The 21,504-nt window shown below is 41.4% G+C and overlaps 2 protein-coding genes across 6 annotated transcripts in view; one reads left to right on the top strand and one right to left on the bottom strand.

Annotated features, from left to right (window-relative positions):
• Positions 1-93: 93 nt before the first annotated feature.
• Positions 94-6,115, bottom strand: f2 (coagulation factor II, thrombin). Its single transcript, XM_022764050.1, has 15 exons — positions 5,884-6,115; positions 5,265-5,345; positions 5,095-5,174; positions 4,963-4,987; positions 4,467-4,532; positions 4,263-4,371; positions 3,870-4,009; positions 3,356-3,649; positions 3,148-3,264; positions 2,897-3,023; positions 2,412-2,579; positions 2,160-2,333; positions 1,830-2,008; positions 1,429-1,499; positions 94-300 (listed from the first exon to the last, which is right to left on the bottom strand). Exons 1-15 carry the CDS (start codon positions 6,008-6,010, stop codon positions 151-153), a joined length of 1,908 nt encoding a protein of 635 aa, XP_022619771.1. The 5' UTR covers positions 6,011-6,115; the 3' UTR covers positions 94-150.
• Positions 6,116-15,056: 8,941 nt separating this feature from the next.
• Positions 15,057-21,504, top strand: part of LOC111235536 (CLIP-associating protein 1-B-like) — a 39,913-nt gene continuing 33,465 nt past the window's right edge. For 4 of the 5 annotated variants that reach the window (XM_022764001.1, XM_022763998.1, XM_022764000.1 and 1 more), the window contains exons 1-3: positions 15,243-15,316; positions 15,662-16,063; positions 20,399-20,477. In XM_022764001.1, coding sequence (XP_022619722.1) covers positions 15,863-16,063; positions 20,399-20,477 — 280 coding nt within the window. In that variant the 5' untranslated portion in view covers positions 15,243-15,316; positions 15,662-15,862. Of the gene's footprint in view, positions 15,317-15,661; positions 16,064-20,398; positions 20,478-21,504 lie in introns of all 5 variants that reach the window. The other variant, XM_022763997.1, reaches the window with a different exon arrangement.

Below are 21,504 nucleotides of genomic sequence, written 5' to 3'. Positions count from 1 at the left end.
TATCTGTGCTATAAAAGCTGCTATGTCAAATATTCAGATGTGACTTTGAACTGTTAATTTCCACAGGTTTTATTTAACAAAAGGTCTCAGAGCGGTGGTAAGGAACAGACTTTATTAGCATCAACAACAGGAAGTGAAGAATGCTTGTGTTTAGTCGTCGTTTCCTGCCTTTTCAATAACTTTCCTCATCCACCTGCTCATCCTGAACAGGTGAGTGTAGAAGCCGTACTTTCCGTCCCGGTCGCAGCCCTCGCCCCACGACACGATGCCCATCTGATACCAGCGGTTTTCTGCCGGGTACTGCACAGAAAACATTCAAAAGATTTACAGAGAGCAGTTATTCTGCAACACTTAAGTCATTTATAGCAGCATAGAAATACATGTATAGAGCTGAAATGATTGGTAGAGCCATTCATGAAAAAAGAATCAGCAGCTCTTTTAATAATAAATTATTTAAGTAGTTTTTCAACATTTACAGCTGCTGCTTGTTCTTTGTCGTATGTGCCACTAGGGGTCTCTCTATCAAAACGATAACAAAAATAGGAGTTTGGTGACGTAGTCAAGTAGCGTGGGATCATGGGAGTTTTTGTCTTCACAATTATTACTGACAGCTTCTCAAAAAACAGTAGGTGTTCTTTTGTTTTTTTAAATCAGTGTTTCAGCTGTGCAATATGGCGGACAGGAGACGTCAAGGAGCGGCTGATAGCTAGCTCCCACTAACATTTCCTCCGCTTCTTTCTCTGATAACTTAAGATCCAGACGTCCGATCATTCATCTGGTTAAAATATAGAGTTGAAAACCACAAAGAAAAGGTCTATATTAAGAATGTGCCCGAAAACTGGATAAAAAGTCAGTTTTATACTTCTGGCGGGCAACCACAACGCTGGCGCATGCGCAAAGGGGATGTGACGCCATTGACGAGCGACCAACTGGAAAGGACCGTTAGCCTGATTAAAATCACGGATAACGAATTAGTAGGTTTGAAAATTGATGGAAACATTAGGGATAATGTAAGTACACAACTCACCAACATATATAACAAAGGTCTACTTGTTTTTAGATGTTTTAATGTGGAAAAGTTGCTAAAACATGCTATACAACAGTTAGTTTCGACAAAGAAATTTGATTGGACAAGAGGCAGATTACAACTGCACTTGAACTTTTAACTATATGTATCACTCCGTTTTACTGGTGTTTCTTTTAACCGTTAATTAGCGTTACATTAATGGTCGTTACAAACTTTCCAAAGATGAATATATCTCCACTTATAACATTTGAATTAGATGATGTATGGCCGTCAGAAGAGGATGGAGGGAAGGTAAGAAGCTACACCACTCCCTCTCCTGTGATACTGCTTCATTTATTAGAGGGGATAATATGGTGGGTTAAAGTGAAGTGTTCCTGGTTCTTTTTTAAAATGACTCTCACCTTCATCACAAATGGTCCACCACTGTCTCCCTCACAGGCGTCACCATGCTTGGCGTCCTCCGGTCTATAACCTGCAGCACACACAGCCAGTGTTTAAAGGGGAACTGTAACAGTTTGTAGGGTTACTGTTTAACACTAAACATGATGGGAGCGTCATCAGTTCTGCAGGGGTCCTGTCAGAAACCAAAGTATTGGACATATTAAAATGTGGCCTGATGATGGCGCCAGAGGGAAAGTCAGAGGATCATCAAAGACATTATGATTCATCCTCAGGGGACCCTGAATGTCATGTGATGTTTCAGTCTGCTGCTAGCATGGCTAAAACTTGAAACCACTTATAAACTGTCTGGTTCACATGCCGTTTCTAACTTGTGGAATTAATGTTGGAACAGGAAAGTTACCAGCACAGAACATGTTGTCTGTGATCCTGACTGATGTGGAACTGCGGCAGGTGTCCTGGTCCTGGATTGGCAGGTGGATTTGCTGGAGGACCGTGGGTAAATTTCTTGCTGATGGGTTCCAGGTTTCCTTCAGGTTCCCCCAACCGGTCACTCGGCCCTTATAGCCCTCTGTCATCAGGCTGCCGGGGAGGAACAACTGTCAGGTAACTCTCAAAGCCCCGTCACAAGCCACAGAAAACCCAAACGTCAGAGTGGCATTTAGGTTAAACAGCCGACAGTAAAACGGAGAGAAGCACCCAACGAGGGGGCGTTTCTGTGTGTGTGCCTTACGTCTGGGCGACCTTCCTGCTGGGCAGGCAGACAGGGAAGATCTCATCTGTGAATGTGACTGGCCGTCTCAAGTGCAGCAAAGCGATGTCACGGTTCAGGTTTTCCTTCCAGTTGTACTTGGGATGGACGATGATGTCATCAATTGCCACGATCTTCTCGGTGCCGCGCTCAAACCTGGAGAGTTATGAAAATATTTTGCTCAGTCCACTGCACATCAACAGCTGTTGTTCTGGTATAAGAAGTCAGTCGTACTTGGCTCTGTTGTGTTTCCCCAGGCGGACCAGTATGTCCTTGCTGGTGAAGTTCTTGTTCCAGGGTGGGTAGAGGATGCAGTGAGCCGCGGTGAGGATCCATTGATCACTGATCAGACTGGCTCCACACAGCAGCTCCTGGGGGCTGCGCTTGTACAGCATCACCTGCCTGCAAACAAGAAAACCCTGGTATGATATTCTGTGATAAAGATGACAACATGAGACTTACATGGTTGTGAAGTCATGTGGTCAGTCATGATTTTTCTGTATGTCTGGACCGGTGAAGACGCTTCGTGAAGGCGTGGTGTGGCAGTTTTAGCACAATTAGACAATTAGACTACCTTTTAAATATTGTTACCAAGAATGTTTGTATGGTGTGGTTACCACGGTGACAGTGTGTTGTTACAAGTGTGGTTACCATGGTGACAGTGTGTTGTTATAAGTGTGGTTACCACGGTGACAGTGTGTTATTATAAGTGTGGTTACCATGGTGCTGAGGCCACATCGGCGTCGTCACCCCCAACGATGCGTTTGTCTCTGTACGACTCCAACAGCTCTTCCTCCTTCGTGTCCTTTATACCCTTCTTTTCAAACAGGGGGCGCAGTCCACACTCTGCAACACAACCAGTCAGTCAACCAGTCTGTTAACCAGTCAACAACATCGTAAACCAGTCAGTTAACCAGTCAATACACCATTCAGTCAACCAGTCAGTTAACCAGTCAACAACATGACTAACCACTCTCTCCTTGTCCAAAGGAGCGAGGATTGAAAAACGTTTTCCTGGCGGGACCCAGGACGGAGCGCTCCATCCCTCCAGTCTCTTCTGTCAGCAGGTCAGCAAGCAACTGGTCCTCTGGGAGACAGACAGGTGGAGAGAGAGACAGGTAAGGGGGTGGAGAGTAACACCTGTGCTCTATGCTCTGGATGTGTACATGCAGGATTACCACAGAGCTGCAGGTCACAGAAGTCCACGGTCACATTTCCAGATACCTCCACGTAGCACCAGGGGCCCTCAGGGTCGTTGTCAGGGTTACGGCACTTGTTCCCCTGCAGGCTGACCTCTGGGACGAACTCCTTGTCCCGGCTGAGGGCCGTGACCTGCGGTGACGCCCACTGCAGACAGGTGTGGCCTCCCAGGGTAACATCCAGGTCGCCTATGTAGTCTACGCCAAAGTTACGTAAACACTGGCCAGTTTTGACCGGGGCAGGTGCCACAGTGGGCGGGACAAAGACCTCACCTGGACAGAAAGAGTGTTTGATCAATCGCATTCTTTGTGTAACTATGACAACACGTTTTTATCTTCTTCTGCGACTTTAATACTCAACGGAGCAACTAAGGTCAACTGTGAACACCAAAACTTCATCAGTGTTAACGATCCCAGAGCTCCTGCCCTCGCTGTAGCCTGTGCGTGGGGGTAGTAATACTAGTTGTAGTTAGTTATACTAGCAGATACTTGCCACATATCGGCACCCTGCAGGTCTCTTTCTGGACCGTTGGGTCCTGGGTGAAACACCAGGGTCCCTCAGGACGGTTGTCAGGGTTACGACAGAAGTTCTCCTCCAGGTTGCTGTTCTGCTGCTCTGAGATGTTAAACTCCCTACAGACAGGTGAGAGACAGACAGGTGAGAGACAGGTGATCAGACAGAGAGGTGAGTTAGTTGGTTGGTTGGTTGGTTGGTTGGTCGGTCGGTTGGTTGGTAGGTTAGTTAGTGCGATAGTTGGTCGGGCAGTTAGTTGGTCATTCAGTTGGTTGGTTAGTAAGTTAGTCGGTCGGTCGGTCACTTAGTCGGTCAGTTAGTCAGTTGGTCGGTAGGTTAATTAGTAGGTTAGTTAGTTAGTTAGTTAGTTACCTCATGATGGGATGAGGGAAGCTGTGCCTCCAATATTGACACTTTTTCCCTGATTTTGTGATGTTGACATTTCCTTCATAGTTCAACCCCTTACTGAAAATACATTGACCTGAGAACACACACACACGCCCACACACACACACACGTCAATGTACATGTACATTTGAACTGCTTTAATGTTTATTAATGTTTCTTGATATTTACCTTCTATACACTCTCTGACTGTGTCGATGTTGTTTTGAGTTCTACTCATTACAGTTCCTTTACAGTCTGGAGACAGAGACAGACAGGTCAGAGAGAGAGACAGACAGAGAGAGAGAGAGAGAGAGACAGACAGGTCAGAGAGAGAGACAGACAGAGAGAGAGAGAGAGAGAGACAGACAGGTCAGAGAGAGACAGACAGACAGTCAGACAGACAGGTCAGAGAGAGAGACAGACAGACAGAGAGACAGTCAGACAGACAGGTAGTTAGCTGTTGTGTACTCAGAGTTGTGTATATTTGAGCTGTGGACTTTGTTCATGTTTGTTCAACAGATCAAACACAAAGTTAATCTCAACTGAATCAGTTAAAACTCTGACTGCAGAGTTTCTGCTGTTCTGCCAGGAAGAGGTTCTACGGGTTCTAAAGGTTCTACAGGTTCTACAGTGTTGTGTACATAGATCATATGATCTGTGTGTGTGATGGAGCAGCAGTACTCACCCAGGTACTTGGCCCAGAAGGTTTCCTGAAGGGAACAGAGTTAGATTTTAATCTGAGCAGAACTGTTCTCAGGTTCCGTACGACTCTATGACGATTACAGAGTGAATGAATCAGAACAAAGTGGAGTCGTACTGTTTTATCCGGCTGTTCGAACACCTCTCTGGCCTCTTCATGGTCACAGATTTCCTCAATACACTCTCTCTCCAGGTTCCCTACAGAGGAACCACAAACACAGAAACCCCTTCACTGCAGTTACTTGAAGAGGGTCAGTCCTCTGACCTTTGACCTGTGAGATAGGTTACCTGGTTTCACCTCCTCAAACAGCTGATTGGCCCGTCTGTTCCGGACCAGAACCTGCGAGGCCACCTGGCTGCCCAGGAAGACTACAGAGAGAAAATCAGCTGATTATAACTATGAAGGCAGGACCTCGGTGTACCTAATAAACTGGACACTGAGAGTTTATTAGATTAGATTAGATTAAATTAGAAAAATCCTGCATTCAGAAAAATATCAGCAAGAAGTAAAAGTACTCCCTTTCCCTGTGGCTGATGTACTTTTACATATTATGTTGTAGTAGAACGAGGTTTAACTACTTTATTTACGGGTTGTTGATGTGGCTGATGAACGTAACCTGAAAACTACTGGAGTAAATGTTCTGGGATACGCTCCAGCTCTGCGTCTGGTTGATGTCAGGTTTAATACTGAAGTTTGTAAAGTGTTTGTTGTTTTACTTTAAATTTAAATCAAAGAAATTAAATTTATTACAAACTGTTGATTCTTTTTTAGTTTGAATTCGGCTGTAAAACACTTTAAGATTTAAATATATTTGTACAAAAAGTAGAATTTTAACACAGATTATTATGATTATTACAACTGTATCATTTTCTACCACTGTTAGGACCGCCCTGTTACAACCAGTACCTTCACTGTTAGTAAAATATTGTGGCTCGACCGGCTCCGCTCCGGCTCGGGTACCATGGTCTGTCAGGCAGCTGTGCAGTAGAAACAGCAGTAGAACAGCGGCCGGTTTCGATGCTGGTTCCACCATGATCCAGACCTCCAAGCAGAACCTCAGAACCAGATCCAATAGACTCCTTCTTCAGTCTGTCTCTGTGTCTCGGTCTGTCTCTCTGTCGTGGGGGGAGTATTGACCGAAGGGTCAAAGTATGAGTCAGTATGAGTCTGACATGTTTAATGTGAGCGTGTTTACTTTGACTCAACCTCCACCACACTGTCTCTGCTGTGGGACACGGACTCAGTGTCCACTTTATTAGGAACACCTGTCTGTTCTGATTCAGCTGTAGCAGCAACATTACACTGACAGGTGTTTCTGTTATTGTGTCCACCCCTTTTATATCAGTTACAATCAATATATTAATCAGAGATGGAAATAAACAAATAAACAGAAGCAAGTGCAGGTAATGAAGTGAAGGAGACACCTGCACCTGAACAAGTGCATGCAGTTGTACAAATACTACATTAAGTAAAAGTACTGCATTAAAAATGTTACTGAAGTAAAAGTACATGAGTACTTCATCATCAGGAAAATGTTCTCAGTGCAGACAAATCTCTCCAGTTATTATTGTACTATATTATTATTCTTATATATTGTTATTATTCATGCATTAATGTGTAAACAGCATTTTACTGTTGCAGCTGGAACTATTCAGTACAGACCTCCAGCTAATGATTATATTCACTATGGAGTCATCTGATGATCATTTCCTTAATTAATCGATTGATTGGTGAAAATATTTGTTGATGTTTGTAAAGATTCAGAAAATAGTGAGAAATGTCGACACAGACGCCCAGAGCTCAAAGTGAAACAAACCCTCAGTAGAAAACTTCAGAATAATTCAAAATAAATGAAAATTATTAAAAGGAAATTAAAGTAATCACAAGGGAAACAGAAACTCCTCACACTTCACTTTTCAGTTTGACCTGTGACATGTTTGATATTTTTACTGTTGGGTTGTTTCGTCTAATAAAGCAAATTATTTTTTAAGCTCTTTATGTATTTTATGTGTAAAAGTCTTAATTTGTAAAGTAACTGTGTCAGATAAACTCAGATTGAAACCTGATTCTTGCTGATTCCTGTAACTCACTGATGTATGAACCAGTCCTCTCCACCGACCAGTCAGACCAGTTCTCCACTGTTCAAATGTGTCTGGATGATCAGGATGTGACTGATCCTCCTCCACACGTGTCACCTTCCTGTTGTTGTCAGACAGTTTAAGGTTTCTCTTCACTGTTTCAGGACTTTGAGACTTCTGNAGCTCAAAGTGAAACAAACCCACAGTAGAAAACTTCAGAATAATTCAAAATAAATGAAAATTATTAAAAGGAATGAAAGTAATTACAAGGGAAACAGAAACTCCTCACATTTCAGTTTTCAGTTTGAACTGTGACATGTTTGATATTTTTACTGTTGGGTCGTTTTGTCTAATAAAGCATATTATTTTTTAAGCTTTTCATGTATTTTATGTGCAAAAGTCTTAATTTGTAAAGTAACTGTGTCAGATAAACTCAGATTGAAACCTGATGGAGTAGAAAGAACACAGAGCCATGAAAATAAAATCCTCCTGTCAGGTGCAGGTAGTTCAGGTCTGAGGTGCAGTACAGGGTTTGTCCTGATGGTGGCGCCAGAGGGAAAAGGTCAGGGGTCATTGTGCAGCCTCGCAGTCACACTGATGAAACATCTCCATGATCGTACGAACTTTTGTCCCAGAGTTGTTTGAAACTCATCACCTGTGTAAATGAACAGAGCGTGGGATGCTGCTGAGGTCAAAGGTCGGCGCTCAGACTCTGTCACGTCTCATTAAGCTCACAGCTGTAAAACTCAGCAGCTGTTAAAAGAAAAACAACAAACAACATCACGGCAACGACAAAGACGTGTCCAAAAATAAAAACCAAATGAAAGACGCTGCCTTGTAGTCGCTATCGATCGGCGTCCGTCTGACTCAGCACAAAGTCACAGCAAACATTTACTTTTCAGATACTGAGGTGAAAGTCTGTCGCTCAGTCAGGTAGAGCACATGTCACTCTAAAATCCAGACTGAGGCTTCGTTAACGCCCCCCAGAGGCTGAAATGTTCATGACACCTCACAAAGAAACAAGAATAACAGTGAACAAGAGACATAAGTCTTTAGTTTATGAACAAACATGAGTGAAAAACACATAAAGACATTTAATAATGAATATGACATGAATAAGTTCAGGTTATAAATCTGCCAACACAAAGTCAGTGATGCAGCAGCCACTTAGTAACTGCTTAAATCGAGCTAATGCTACCCTCTGGTGGCAGCTGGTGCACAGCATGCTGGGAGATTAACAGGCAAGTCAAAATACACTGAAACTAATGAAACAGTACATCCTGCAGCGTGAGTAAGAAAAAAGATAAAGTTCATTAAAATGATCAAAGATTATCAATTATTAAAACATCAGTAACATAATAATAATAAATAAGATTATACATGTTGTTTCCCTTCAAACAGAAATGTTGTTTCATCTGATACAAGCCAATGTCATGGCGCTACTGTCTCACTAATAGCTTCAAGCTTACAGCAGGAAGTAAACCTTGATATTGAAGCTAATCCTTAGCTTTGGTTTTATAGATTGGAGCTTTGAGACATGAGTTTCTCCACACTTCCTCTTCCAGCTCACATAGAGGAGGAGGAGGAAGAGGAGGAGATGAATAAATGTTTGATTATTGTGACAGACAGAGTAAGCAGGACTGATTGTTCCCTCCCTTTTTCCCTCTGATTCCTGTAACTCCCTGATGTATGAACCAGTCCTCTCCACCCGACCAGTCAGACCAGTTCTCCACTGTTCAAATGTGTCTGGATGATCAGGACTGATCCTCCTCCACACGTGTCACCTTCCTGTTGTTGTCAGACAGTTTAAGGTTTCTCTTTACTGTTTCAGGACTTTGAGACTTCTGCGTGGTGTGAAGATGTTGATCCATAAGAACCAAAAACCATCTCAGTGTAGTTTCACACCTCCTCTCTCAGGCTTCTCTCTGGAGCTCTAGTAACATCAGTCAGGAGACAGTCTGTTGAAATAGCTCGTCAGGATGGATTGCATGCTCCTTTGCACTCCCCCCGCCGCCCGAAGCTTCCAGAAATAATGCACTTTCCAAGTAGAAGCACGAACACTGTACACAGGAATATCAGGAGTACAGAGTAAGGATTTATGCTCTTTCTCAATGAATCGTGAATTAGCAGCATAAAAGACCCACATTTTTCACTGTCACATCTCACAATGTCTCCACTGGTGGTCAGTTAGTTTACAGTGCGTCTATGATTGTCACTCTTTATTGTGTATGTCCTAATAAGTGTGAATCCTGTGGGGCAGTGTAATGTAGTGTTGTAGTGACTCAGTGTGACCACAGGAGGGCAGTAAATACTCTATCAGTCAGTTTAGAAACATGTAGACATGAGTGTTTATAGCAGTTTGATAATATCTGTGTTCACATACAGAGGGTCATTATCAGACTGATGAACATTAGAGCTAAAATAATGCAGAAATGTGGAATAATGTCAGTGTGAGTATCAGTCTTGTTGTCAGTGCTGTATGTGGAGAGTTGTAGTTACTGACAGTAACCACTGGGGGGCAGTGATCATGGTAGTTTCTCTGAGTGAAGACATCACTGTTGGTATCAGTGTCGTTAACATCCGTCATTAGTACAACTCTATTAACAAGATTTAAGTCATGTCATGTGACATCATGTCATCAGTTTTTTCTTTCCACCACCAGAGGGCGCCACATCATCATCAAGGAAGAGCCAGAGTCCTTCACAGTTAATGGAGATATTAGTTCCTTTAGAGCTCATCTGATCAATAATCAATGTTAATGGAAACATCATGAGAAAGTCTGATGTCTTAATAACACATCAGCATGTGACGCACACACACACACACACACACACACACACACACACACACACACACACACACACACACACACAAAAAGCACAAAGCTCCTTTTCCACACAGGCTGCACTGAATGTCTAGTTAATGCAAATGTTGACAGTGATGTCACCAGCTGTTTTAGCTGGAGAAACTAGTTCATTGTGAATGTTTTGATGGATGGAGTTTCTTCAGAGGAAACTTTAGACGGGTAAAGATGGCCGTCATTACATTCATGTTTAATATGCTTTTGTTTTTGATGTGTGTGAGCAGGAAAAGAAACTGATGAACTGTACAGACAATATTTAACCATGGTGAAATTACAGGATATGGTCTGTAATAGACATGGACAAATGGTTTTCCTCCTCAGAGTCCGAACTCAGTCAAACCTGAACCTGTTGATCTGATTCAGTGTGACTTCACTTCCTGAGGATGTCCTTATCTCTGATGTCCCTCCACAATAAAGCTCCAGAGAAACAGAGGCTGCAGAACCTCATGGAGAACATGTTAAACAGACCTATATGTTGGTGTTAGTCAGAGAAACTATCAGATCTGACCTCAGGAATGAGATTGTGTCTGATTTATTTAGAGGTGGGAGGAAAGGTTGTGAATCAGGTCTTTCTGGATTCCTCACTGAGGTGGAGGGAAATGATAGAGCAGAGTCTAATGAAACCACAGTCAGATAAAATCAAAGAGGGAAGGACAGAAACTGTTCAACCTCAGATCAAAATCTGTTGCTCAGGAACTGATACAGGTCTAAGCCCAAGAATGTGGACGGTGATTTGCATGATCTGCTCCTGATCCCTCCTCCATCACAGGTGAAGCTGTGACTGATTCCAGGAAACAGCTCACCTGTCTCACTCTTTTCTCTGCAGGCGTCAAATGGAGACTCTTCTTCTTCAACTGTGTTTGAACCAAGTGTAAGTTTGCTTTGTTTGATACGTTCACTTTGTCTTTAGTGACTTCACTGCGTGTTTCCTGCTGTGTAATGTTTGTATTTGTTCAGTTCTTATTTCATCAGGGTTAGAGGTTAAAGAACTCTTGTGTTGAAGGATTAACATCCATGTTGTTGGATCATTGATTTACTGGAATCAAACAATATGATCAACAGCTGATGTTTATTTCCTGTCCTCACCTGTCGGAAAACAAAGTACCTTTATATGTGGGTAGAAGACGTCATCTCCACCAGCGTAAAGTCAGACACAACAGAATACTGTTTCCTGTGAGTCCTTTCAGAGTAAAGTGCAGAGAGTACTTGAAGCTGTAGTGTTGCTGCCTGTGTTCCTGTTGTAGTGATGTGTAATGAGGCTGTTGGGGAGGTGGAGATGAGAAAAATCTCTTCACATTCACAGTAGAGGACTGATGTGGAGGGGCAGTCACTGTGTTATGAAGATCCATGTTGCTTCAAGTCTTCATCGTGCACATATTCCTGTCCTACATCTCCCTCAGACCAGGGGATTTGAAACAGTTTGAGTTTCTGTCTTTATGTGCTCAGGTCCGTATCACAGGAAAAGTGTATGAATGTACAGAGGAGAGTGTCAGTGATGTCTAAACCATGTTATAAAATATATATTTAGTCAAACTGTCTCTTTAGCAGCAGCTGAATCAGCTGTGATCAGCTCCTGTCTGCAGTGTCTCATGATGTTCTGTTTTACTGTGAAATTGAAGGAAGCTTTATTGTGGAGGGACATCAGAGATAATGATATAATGAGTAAGTGAAGTCACTGAATCAGATCAACATGTGTTTGACCATTAAGTGTTTTAAAGTATCTTAATCTCTCTTATGTTGTTTAGTGGTCGGGTTGTAAAACTGAATCAGTGGATGTTAATGATCGTCCATGATCCCGTGTGTTTGCTGGGCTGCTCTTCACGTCACTGCAGCTTCATGACGCCATCTAGTGGACGGATGGTAGAAGTACAGCAGCTGATGGCAGCTTCCTCTGCCTCACACTGATATGAAACAGAGAAGAAGAGCCAATCAGTGGAGGAGCAGCTGGAGAAATGATGTACATTTGAGTTGATGTGCAGATGAATGATGTGTGTTTCTCTCCACATGAAGGTAGAAAGTGTGTGTGAGCTGATGTGGATGTGAACTCAGCAGCATGGATCAGTGTGAGGACAGAGAGGAGGGAGCCCCTCCCTCTAAAACCACTCTGTGTGGGGAACATGAGAGCCAGACCAGAGCTCAGAGGTGAGATGAGGATCTCTAACTGTCCATGACTCACATCACTGCTCCATCATTATTCACACTCAAAGCTCTGTGTGTGTTAGGGTTAGAGACACACCACACTCTGCTGGACCTGGACCTGGACCTGGACCTGGACCTGGACCTGGATCCAGCTGTGTGTCCATGAAGAGTGACCGGTCCATGGATCTTCCTGTTCATTTCAGCCAATCTGTTGATGGAAGGTCAGAATTTAAAACAGTCAGAAAGACGTTTCTCACTAAAAGTCAGTTGTTGTGTTTATTTAAAGATTGAAGATATTTTTCATCAGTTTTTATTCAACATGAACATTTATCAGTTCTGTTTTTGTTTCAGGATCCAGCAGCAGAGACCAGACTCTCCTGAACCCAGCTGTCTGTCGTTAAAGAGCGACGGGTCTATGGGCAGGATCATTGAGTTTAAAGGGCGACGTCCATCAGCTGATCAGATGTAAGCTGTAACTGACAGTGAGACTCAGGTTATTGTAGAAAAGAACTAGTTTGTACGACGTGTTGTTGGACCTGGTCTGAAATCAAAGTGTTTGTGTCTGTTGTGAACGTCCTCACTGGAAGGTGGAGGTAAAACAGTGGAGGGTTGGTGAGAGCTGTTGGGACTAAAGCAAACACTGAGCTGAAAGCTACAAACAGCTGCAGACTGAGCTGTTGATTCTCAGTGGGATCAGCAGGACTAGTAAACCTTTACCGCTACAGGGAGTCGTCTGATTGGCTGTCACATCCAAACGTGACTTCATGGACCTTTAGCTTGTGTCTGTCTCTGTGTGGACAGACATAATGTGAGCTCATTCTTCATGATTCCTCCACAGAGTGGACCAGGAGAGCTCAGAGGTTCCCAGTGCTCAGTCTGCCCAGCAGCATCAAACACAGCTGGACTCCATATTTATGGTCTGTACATGTACAACAACTACTGCTCCATCTGTTGTGTTCACAATAATCTCCATGCTGCACTTTCAGACCAGTGGACTGTCAGTCTGTCCAACATGGATCTGATGTTTGATGCTGTCATTCATATAGTTTTCTGTTCCAGCTGCTGGAGGAGAACATGGTCACTTTTGTCAAGAACGAGCTGAAGAAGATGCACAAGCTTCTGAGTCCAGATTACCCAGAATGCTCGGAGAGTCAGAGGGAGGATGAGGAGGTGTTGGACGCTGAGGATGAAGAGCAGAGGAGGAACAGCAGAGAGGCATTTGTGAAGATCACAGTGAACTTCCTGAGGAGAATGAAGCAGGAGCAGCTGGCTGACTGTCTGCAGAGCAGTAAGAGGATTTCTCTAAAGATTCAACATGATGGAGAAATGAGACATTTACTAACATCAACACATGGAGGGAAATATGGTCATATTGTCATTCTTTAGGGGAATTAAATGTTGTATTTTCTCATTGATCTTGTTTCATGTTTGTTCATTCAGGAGATTTTGCTCCAGTTTGTCGACGTGAACTCAAATCTAACCTGAAGAAGAAGTTCCAGTGTGTGTTTGAGGGGATCTCTAAAGCAGGAAACCCAACCCTTCTGAACCAGATCTACACAGAGCTCTACATCACAGAGGGAGGGACTGGAGAGGTCAATGATCAACATGAGGTCAGACAGATTGAAACAGCATCCAGGAAACCAGTCAGACCAGAAACAACCATCAGACAAGAAGACATCTTTAAAGCCTCACCTGGAAGAGACGGACCAATCAGAACAGTGATGACAAAGGGAGTGGCTGGCATTGGGAAAACAGTCTTAACACAGAAGTTCACTCTGGACTGGGCTGAAGACAAAGCCAACCAGGACATACAGTTCACATTTCCATTCACCTTCAGAGAGCTGAATGTGCTGAAAGAACAAAAGTTCAGCTTGGTGGAACTTGTTCATCACTGCTTTACTGAAACCAAAGAAGCAGGAATCTGCAGGTTTGATCAGTTCCAGGTCGTGTTCATCTTTGACGGTCTGGATGAGTGTAGACTTCCTCTGGACTTCCACAACACTGAGATCCTGACTGATGTTACAGAGTCCACCTCAGTGGACGGGCTGCTGACAAACCTCATCCAGGTGGTCTATGACTCTCTGGAAGGTTTGAGGTCGTTGGTTCAATTCTGACACAGATTTAAGATTAAAAACCAATGTCCAGAGGAAAGACTGAACCTCTCCAAGAGAAGAACTTGTTGTTTCAGTCACAGTCTCTCAAATTGTTGAAGATTTGTCCAAAGGTGACTCAGTAAAGTTTGAAGTCCAACATTAAAAGTGAAAAATCTCTCACAACCTCAAAGTGACATGAGACATTTAGAGGTTGTGTTTGATCCTGTACACGACAGAAAGTCCAACACTCAGAGAAAAGACTCGCAAACTTTTAGAAATAATGTCTCCAGTGTCTCTGACCTAATGTCTCACAGTGTTAGAGGACTCTTCAGGTGTTTTACAGTCATGGGTTTGATTACCTTGAAGAGTTTGAGCCTGGATTCTATGAATTTGTTTGACCAACAGTCCAAAATCCAATGATTTTCATTAAGAATAAATAAATGATAAATTAAAAACTGTTTGATTATCAAAATTGTTGCTTATTAGTTTTTTGTCCATCATCTAAGTGATAAATTGACAATTCAGAATCAGAAATACTTCTACTATCCCCTGTGGGAAATTTTTACATTGTAGTGCTCCATTCCACACATACAAATATAAAGTATCAATAAAAATGTAAATATAACTCCCATATTCAAATACAAAAAAATATATACATTCAGTAATAAACATTATATACATAGTTAGTATTTAATATTTACATGCTATTTACTTGCAGCTTTAGTTCTTACAATTACTTTATTTAACAATTCATCCATCCATCCTTGTTCTCCCCTTCTGGTGCTGCAGAAACAGGTGTTGTTCCTCACTCTTGCCGGCAGGTGTCGCCATTTTGCAGCTTCCTTCACGGCAGGCTCTACGGTGTCTGCAGTGGGACATGTCATGATTTACTATGGCAAATGATCATTTCGTCGCCTCTAATCACAGTGAATGATTATTAATTAGCCAGCTGAGGCTTGTAGACATTGGAATGGCTTGAGGATTAAATACCAAGTAGTTAAACTACCACAGCCGGGCGGATCATCGCCGGGCTGGGATGTGAAGTAACGGCGGAGGCAGCATCGCCACTTGTGACTTTTTTTCTGGGAACGATTCAGTCCATCCGGTGAGTGAACCTATAACCGGTCACTGGATTAATAACTAGTAAATGAACCCGCCAGGAGCAGGTAAGTTACATTAAAGCCTCCGCGGCCGTTGGAACTTAACCAGCTAACTTAGCTAGTTTAGCTAACGCTAACTCGACTGTAATTTGATAGAAGCGGGCTAGTAGCGAGCTAGCAGGAGAAGCTAACAGCTACATAAACTGTTTTGACATTTAACGTTCACCTTAATAAGCGCAGTTAAGTGACTGTGCTGCACTTAAAGTAGCAGCACTACCTCTAATTCTGAGCTACACGTTAGTGAGACATGTTTCTGTGCAATATATTTCCTCAGTATAACCGTAAAGTCTCAGTTTAAATGAGCTAAACTTCGCCCTAATTGTCCCTTTTTCTTGTTGAATTTCGTTACAGCAAAGCTACACAGAACAATGAAGTGCCATGTCCAGTGCAGCCGCCCACCGCAGGATATCACGGTGCTCGTTTCACCACCCTTAGCTGCCTCTTAAAGATTATCACCAGTGTATAAACGGGCCTGTCTACTGTCAGGGCTCTGGTGGACCAGACGTGAGGAGAGAGGCCAGCTGGAAGTCTGCTCTGACTCCAGCAGCAGCCATGGAGGAGGAGGTGAGCATGGAGTATTTACTGGAGCAGGTGATGCACAACGACGTGGGGAAGAGGCTCCAGGTGGGCCAGGAGGTCACAGAGCTCATCCTGGACGGGGAGAAGTCCCCCGAGCTGGAGCAGGACCAGACCACGCTGGACAGGATGGTGGAGGCGGTGGCCAGCTCCTGGGTCAACTCCAGCAACTTCAAGGTGAGGACAGGCTGTTGGTTTAAAGGTGGAGACGCTTGTTGCTGGAGGAGAGGTGGGAAGAATAACACACTCCAAGTCTGTCACCATCATTTTAAAAATAACTGTAGAGATGCTCTGAACAAGACACTTGACTCTCAGCTGTTGTTACAGCTGCTTGTACATGAGGATTTTGGTTGTACTAAACAGCTGTGAGCAAGAACTAGTCAAGAAATTATTGTTTGTAACTGTGACAGTGGGTTTGCAGAGCAGATTCATCTATAATGAAGATTGTTGTTAATTGCAGCTCAGAGTTACACATTTACAGAGAGATAACACCAGGACTTCAAAGCCGTACACTTTCTGAAGTTACTGTGGTTAAAAACATTCTTTACCTTTTCATCTGAGTAAATGTAAGGCTTGTGTTGGAATATAATCCAGTTCATCAGTTAATGTCATTTTTCTAGGTTAGGAAACAAATGGCTCTTGGTCGGGCAGGACTTGCATTTTTCCAGATTCATAGAGAGGAACTGATATGTAACTACAGTTTCTTAACAGGTTTCTTTTAATAGGATGTTGTGATTTGGTATTAATTATCACTTCAGCTCAGAAGAACATGCAGCACTTCATAGGTTCAATAGAATAAATTATCTGTGTCACATTTGAACTTCTCTGTTAAGGAAATACTTATGAAAATAGATACGTTTCGATAATCCAACATTAAACAACTATATTATTTACTGGTTCTGAAACAGATTTATGGGTCATCTACTTTTAAATACTGGCTCATTAGGATCAGTGTTGGACTCACTTAGTCACATACAAATTTCATCTCAGCAGTGTTTTGTAGAATGGTGAGATCAGTCTGCTGGACACTGGCTATGACGAGATACACTTCCCTTATATCTGCTGTGTGTGCGTGTGCGTGTGCGTGTGTGTGTGTGGTGGGAGGGCTGTCAAACCACCAGTCAGGATGATAGGATTCACTGCAGGAGGTACTTAAGTGTTAAACCACTTGATACAGGTCTCGGGGACAGACTGTCCTCAGGGAGCGCCTCACTCTCAGAGGACATTTTTTCCACAGTACGTTCACTGTTTATCGCAGGCTCCCGTCGCTGTTTGTTTCCATGGCGCACGATCTGTATGCTACCCATGTTCAGTTACATGTAATTTATGCAGATATGACGCAGTGGCTGCTGATTAATCGATACACGCAGATCACAGAGGTGCGTTCCTGCACAGTGACGTAGAGCTGCTGCCGTTCAGCTGTTTGGTTCATCACACAGATTGTAAATGTTAATGCAGTGAACATACAGTAGGAGTAGTGCTGCCTTGCTCAGTGGCATCCATTGAAATGACTATAATCTTTATTGACTAGAGATTTACAACATTAATTAACAACAGTGGAGTTCGTTTGTCTCTCTTACTCATAACTTACTCATCAGTCACTAGTCTTTCCTTTTCCTCATAACAGCTTTTAACCAGATTTACACTTCCTTCCTTTTACACTGTCGACAGAGGAATAACAGAAATAAAGATGAGATGCCTGTGAGGAACTTTGTCCTGCAGTTTAGTGTGACTCAGGAAACTCATAGAGAGCGGATGTTTTAGTATGTTGGTTTTTGAGATGTATATTGTAGATGTTTTTATTATTATTAGAATTAGTTGCAGCTCATTACATATATTGAAATGAACATAGATAGTGGTGAATCTCATGTTATCTGTGTTTGATATTTAACTTTTGAAAATATAGTCTCACTTTAAGCTCTGGAGCTTTTGAACATATCACATGATCTTCCTCAGCAGTCTCCATGGTTAAAAATGAACCAACATGGATAAAAAAAAACCCTCATAAAACATGGAAACTTGAATCACAGTTTCATCACCACTGGACAAACATCTGCTGAGGAAGATGGTGTGATGTGATTGAAAGCTCATGATGAGACACTAAATAGGCCTCGTGGTGAGATGAGCTGTCAATCTAAATATGTAGCTGGTGATAATGATCTTCTGTCAGCCATGTTTGAAGAACGGCTTCAGTAAAATGACAGATTTGTAAATCTTTGGTCTGTGACACAAAAAGTGAAGCAGAAGAGAGTGAGTGAAGCTGAACTACATCCGAACTACACACTGACATCACACACATCCTGTGCTGCCCTGGAAACGCAGCGTCCCCGGCTCTCGTTGATGTCTGCGGCGCCGTAATGGGGACGAGGCTCCCAGCGTCGGCGGCTCTGAGCTTAATTTACCAGCACCATTAGCCCAGTTTCCTTCCCTGTGTGACCGAGCCAGTTATTACTCTGTGTGTGTGTGTGTGTGTGTGTGTGTGTGTGTGTGTGTGTGAGCTTCTTCATGTGCGGTTAGTTTAATGGCTCTTGTTAATTGATTGGTGCAGACAAGCTGGACCTGTCACGTAAATTAAAGACTGTCCAGCCAGTGACACACACACACACACACACACACACACATAGTAAAAGTCAGGCATGTGAGACTGAGTGACTGTGTAAACCACGTTCATTCACCTTTAAGAGGAAATAAAACTGACACGTTTTATTTCCATTTATTTTGATTATCAATGAATCCACAGATCAATTTATTGATTCATGACTGAACGATATGAAAGAGACTCATTTTACCTTTTATCAAAACAACTGCAGCTCCTGGGATTCGGATGTGACACTTGGCCACATTGTGATTTTGATTATATTTTGATTAATTGTTCAGCTCTAAAATATTTATAATGTAAAACAGAGAAAAGCAGCAAATCCTCACTTTTTAAAAGCTGGAACCAGAGAATGTTTCTGTCAATTAACTGATTAACGGACCTGTTTAATACTACGATGATTTACACCAAGGTACAGGACAAAGTGAAGGATGATGGGACTGTGTTTAGGTCTGTATTATAGCAGCTAATCATGGTGTGACTGAAGGTCATGTCATGACTGGGTTTAGATTTCAGGTGATGATTCATAATTACTTCTGAACACAATCATTAATTAAATAATTGAAGTACTTTGATCATTTCTTAAATAATTTAGTTGTTTTTTCTTGTTCCAGCTTCTCAGATGTGAGAATTTGATGTTTCTCATTGTCACAGATGAAAATAAACTGAATAGTTTTAGTTTTTTGTTTTAGGACGGTCGATCAAATGAAACAAGATTTTAAATAGATCCCGTTGAGCTGTGGGAAATATTAATATTAATAGTATTTTCCACAGTTTTATGACATTTTATAGACAAAACAATTCATCATTTAATCAGCAGATTAATTTATAATGAAAAAGAGTTAATTAGTTGCAGCCTTGCATGGCAGTAGATAATATTTAGACTTTGCAGCGTGGTGTTGTTTACTTAGTTTTCTCTCTAGCTGCAGATTGTTTACAAGAATAAGACTAAAGTTTTTTTGTTTTTTTATTAACCCAATGGAAATGTAACAGCATAAAATAGAGAATAAAGAATAAGATTATAAAGATAAAAGTAAAAATATGTCCTCATACTAAGATATGACTTTATGTATGTATATATATATATATATATATATATATATATAATGTTATATAATGTTAATGTTATTTACCATTAGAAACTGTCTACTGTCAACATGCATATAATGAAGTAATTAATAAATAATGTGGTGATTTAAACACATTCAGAATGAGCCTATTTAAATGATAATGCATCAGCTGCTCTTAATAACTATTGATTTTTCAATAATGTGTTACATTTATATGACTCCTCTGTAATCAGCAGGAGGTGGTGTAAGTGTAGTACCACTCCTGCTCCAGCAGATGGCACCAGAGATTAGAAGTATCTTCGTTCTTTTTTCTGTCACATGTTTAATGTCGCTCGTAGATAAAGCGAGGTTCCAAAAATTGCACCAGAGCCCGAACACGGAGGTTCAGGTGGTGCGTGTTGTGTTGATATGGTGTCAGCAGGGAGACTCTCACTAGTCGTTCATTGAGTTTCCCATACCACCCCATGACAAGGAAAGTTGAAGCACATGTCATTGAAACCCTGTTGTGAAGTGTAAACACCGTCTTCACTCACGGTTGTGTTTCACTTCCTGGTTTTCACTCACACAACGACACATTACATGATCGTAGTTTGGATTTGTGACAGAAAACCGGTTTATTTTCATGTTTTTGTGCCTTTTCAAGTGAAAACTCTTAGTTTGGTTCAATTACCCATAATCCCTTGCAGCCCAGATTCAAATCCAGTGCTGTTTTTTTTGCTGATCTCATGCTGTGGTGGTTCTGGATGTTTTCTGTCTTTGTTGTCAAGTGATTGTGACTCACTGAGTGGCTGTGTTTGCTTCATGGTTGTTGTTTTGTTTGTTGTTGTTGTTGTTGTTGTGTCTCAGGTGGTTTTGCTGGGGATGGATATTCTGTCGGCTCTGGTCAGCAGACTGCAGGAGAGGTTCAGGACGCAGGTTGGAACAGGTGAGCTGCTGTTATTCAGTTTATGCACCAACCAAGGAACATTGATTAAATGTACAGTGTGTGCTGTAGATATACATATATGATTGGCTTTGTGCATTCAACAGTATTGTAATCAAAATGATTTTAGAATTATTGCAGCATTTAAGGTTATATTAGTTTTCATATATATATACATACAGTATATAGTATATATTTAAAGAAAGTAAATAAAATAGTATTAAATAATATAGCATTAAAAATGATTACAGCATTTAAAGGTAATTTAAAAAAAAAATTAGTTTTTCACCATATGAAATGCAGGTATGTTTAAATATATTATTGTATATATATTTCTATATTATTTCTATATTATTTTACTTCTGTTGGTGAATTCTGCACACAATAAAAAAGTATATTTTGCTGTTATAAATAGTGACATTTAATTATTTTGTATTTCTTAAAGCCTTTTATTCATTTTATTACTAAATGCTAATGATAATAATAATATATGAATATGTGTTATATATATCTTTAGTCTCTACTGTGTGTGTGCTCTTCATTTTGTTTCTTTATGCACTTTTATTAAGATGTTTTTTTAATCTTGATGTTTTGTTCTATTGTTGAAATGGTTGAACTTCAGCTTCAGTTTCAATGCTCTTATTGATTATTGATTATGTTGTGACCTATAGTTTCATATGATGATAATACAGTCAGATAAAGTTGTCACCAGTAAATGAACTGTCCCTTTAAAATCACTGAATACATTCGGTGCATTGTGGGAAATGTTGTATATTAATGTTTAAAGTTCTGTTTCTTTGTAAAAGCAGATTTTTATATGATTTTAATTTTGATATGACGAAGTTCTTTCATTTTGAAGGTGTTTGTTTTGTTCATTGAGACGTCCCTGACGCACTTGTGTGTGTATTATACTGTTATAATGATATGAAATCTTGCCCACAACTGATTTTGGCTTCTAAAATATTTGATAGTGTCTGTTTTTCACATGTAAAGACCTTTCACGTCCTTCGTACATCTTGTTCTTAGTTTC

This window comes from Seriola dumerili, unplaced genomic scaffold (genome assembly GCF_002260705.1).
Source record: "Seriola dumerili isolate Sdu_G_001 unplaced genomic scaffold, Sdu_1.0 BDQW01000513.1, whole genome shotgun sequence".
In the NCBI taxonomy this organism is placed as follows: domain Eukaryota; kingdom Metazoa; phylum Chordata; class Actinopteri; order Carangiformes; family Carangidae; genus Seriola; species Seriola dumerili.
The sequence above is the reverse complement of the archived record's forward strand: the minus strand, read 5'-3'. Positions and strand labels throughout refer to the sequence as shown.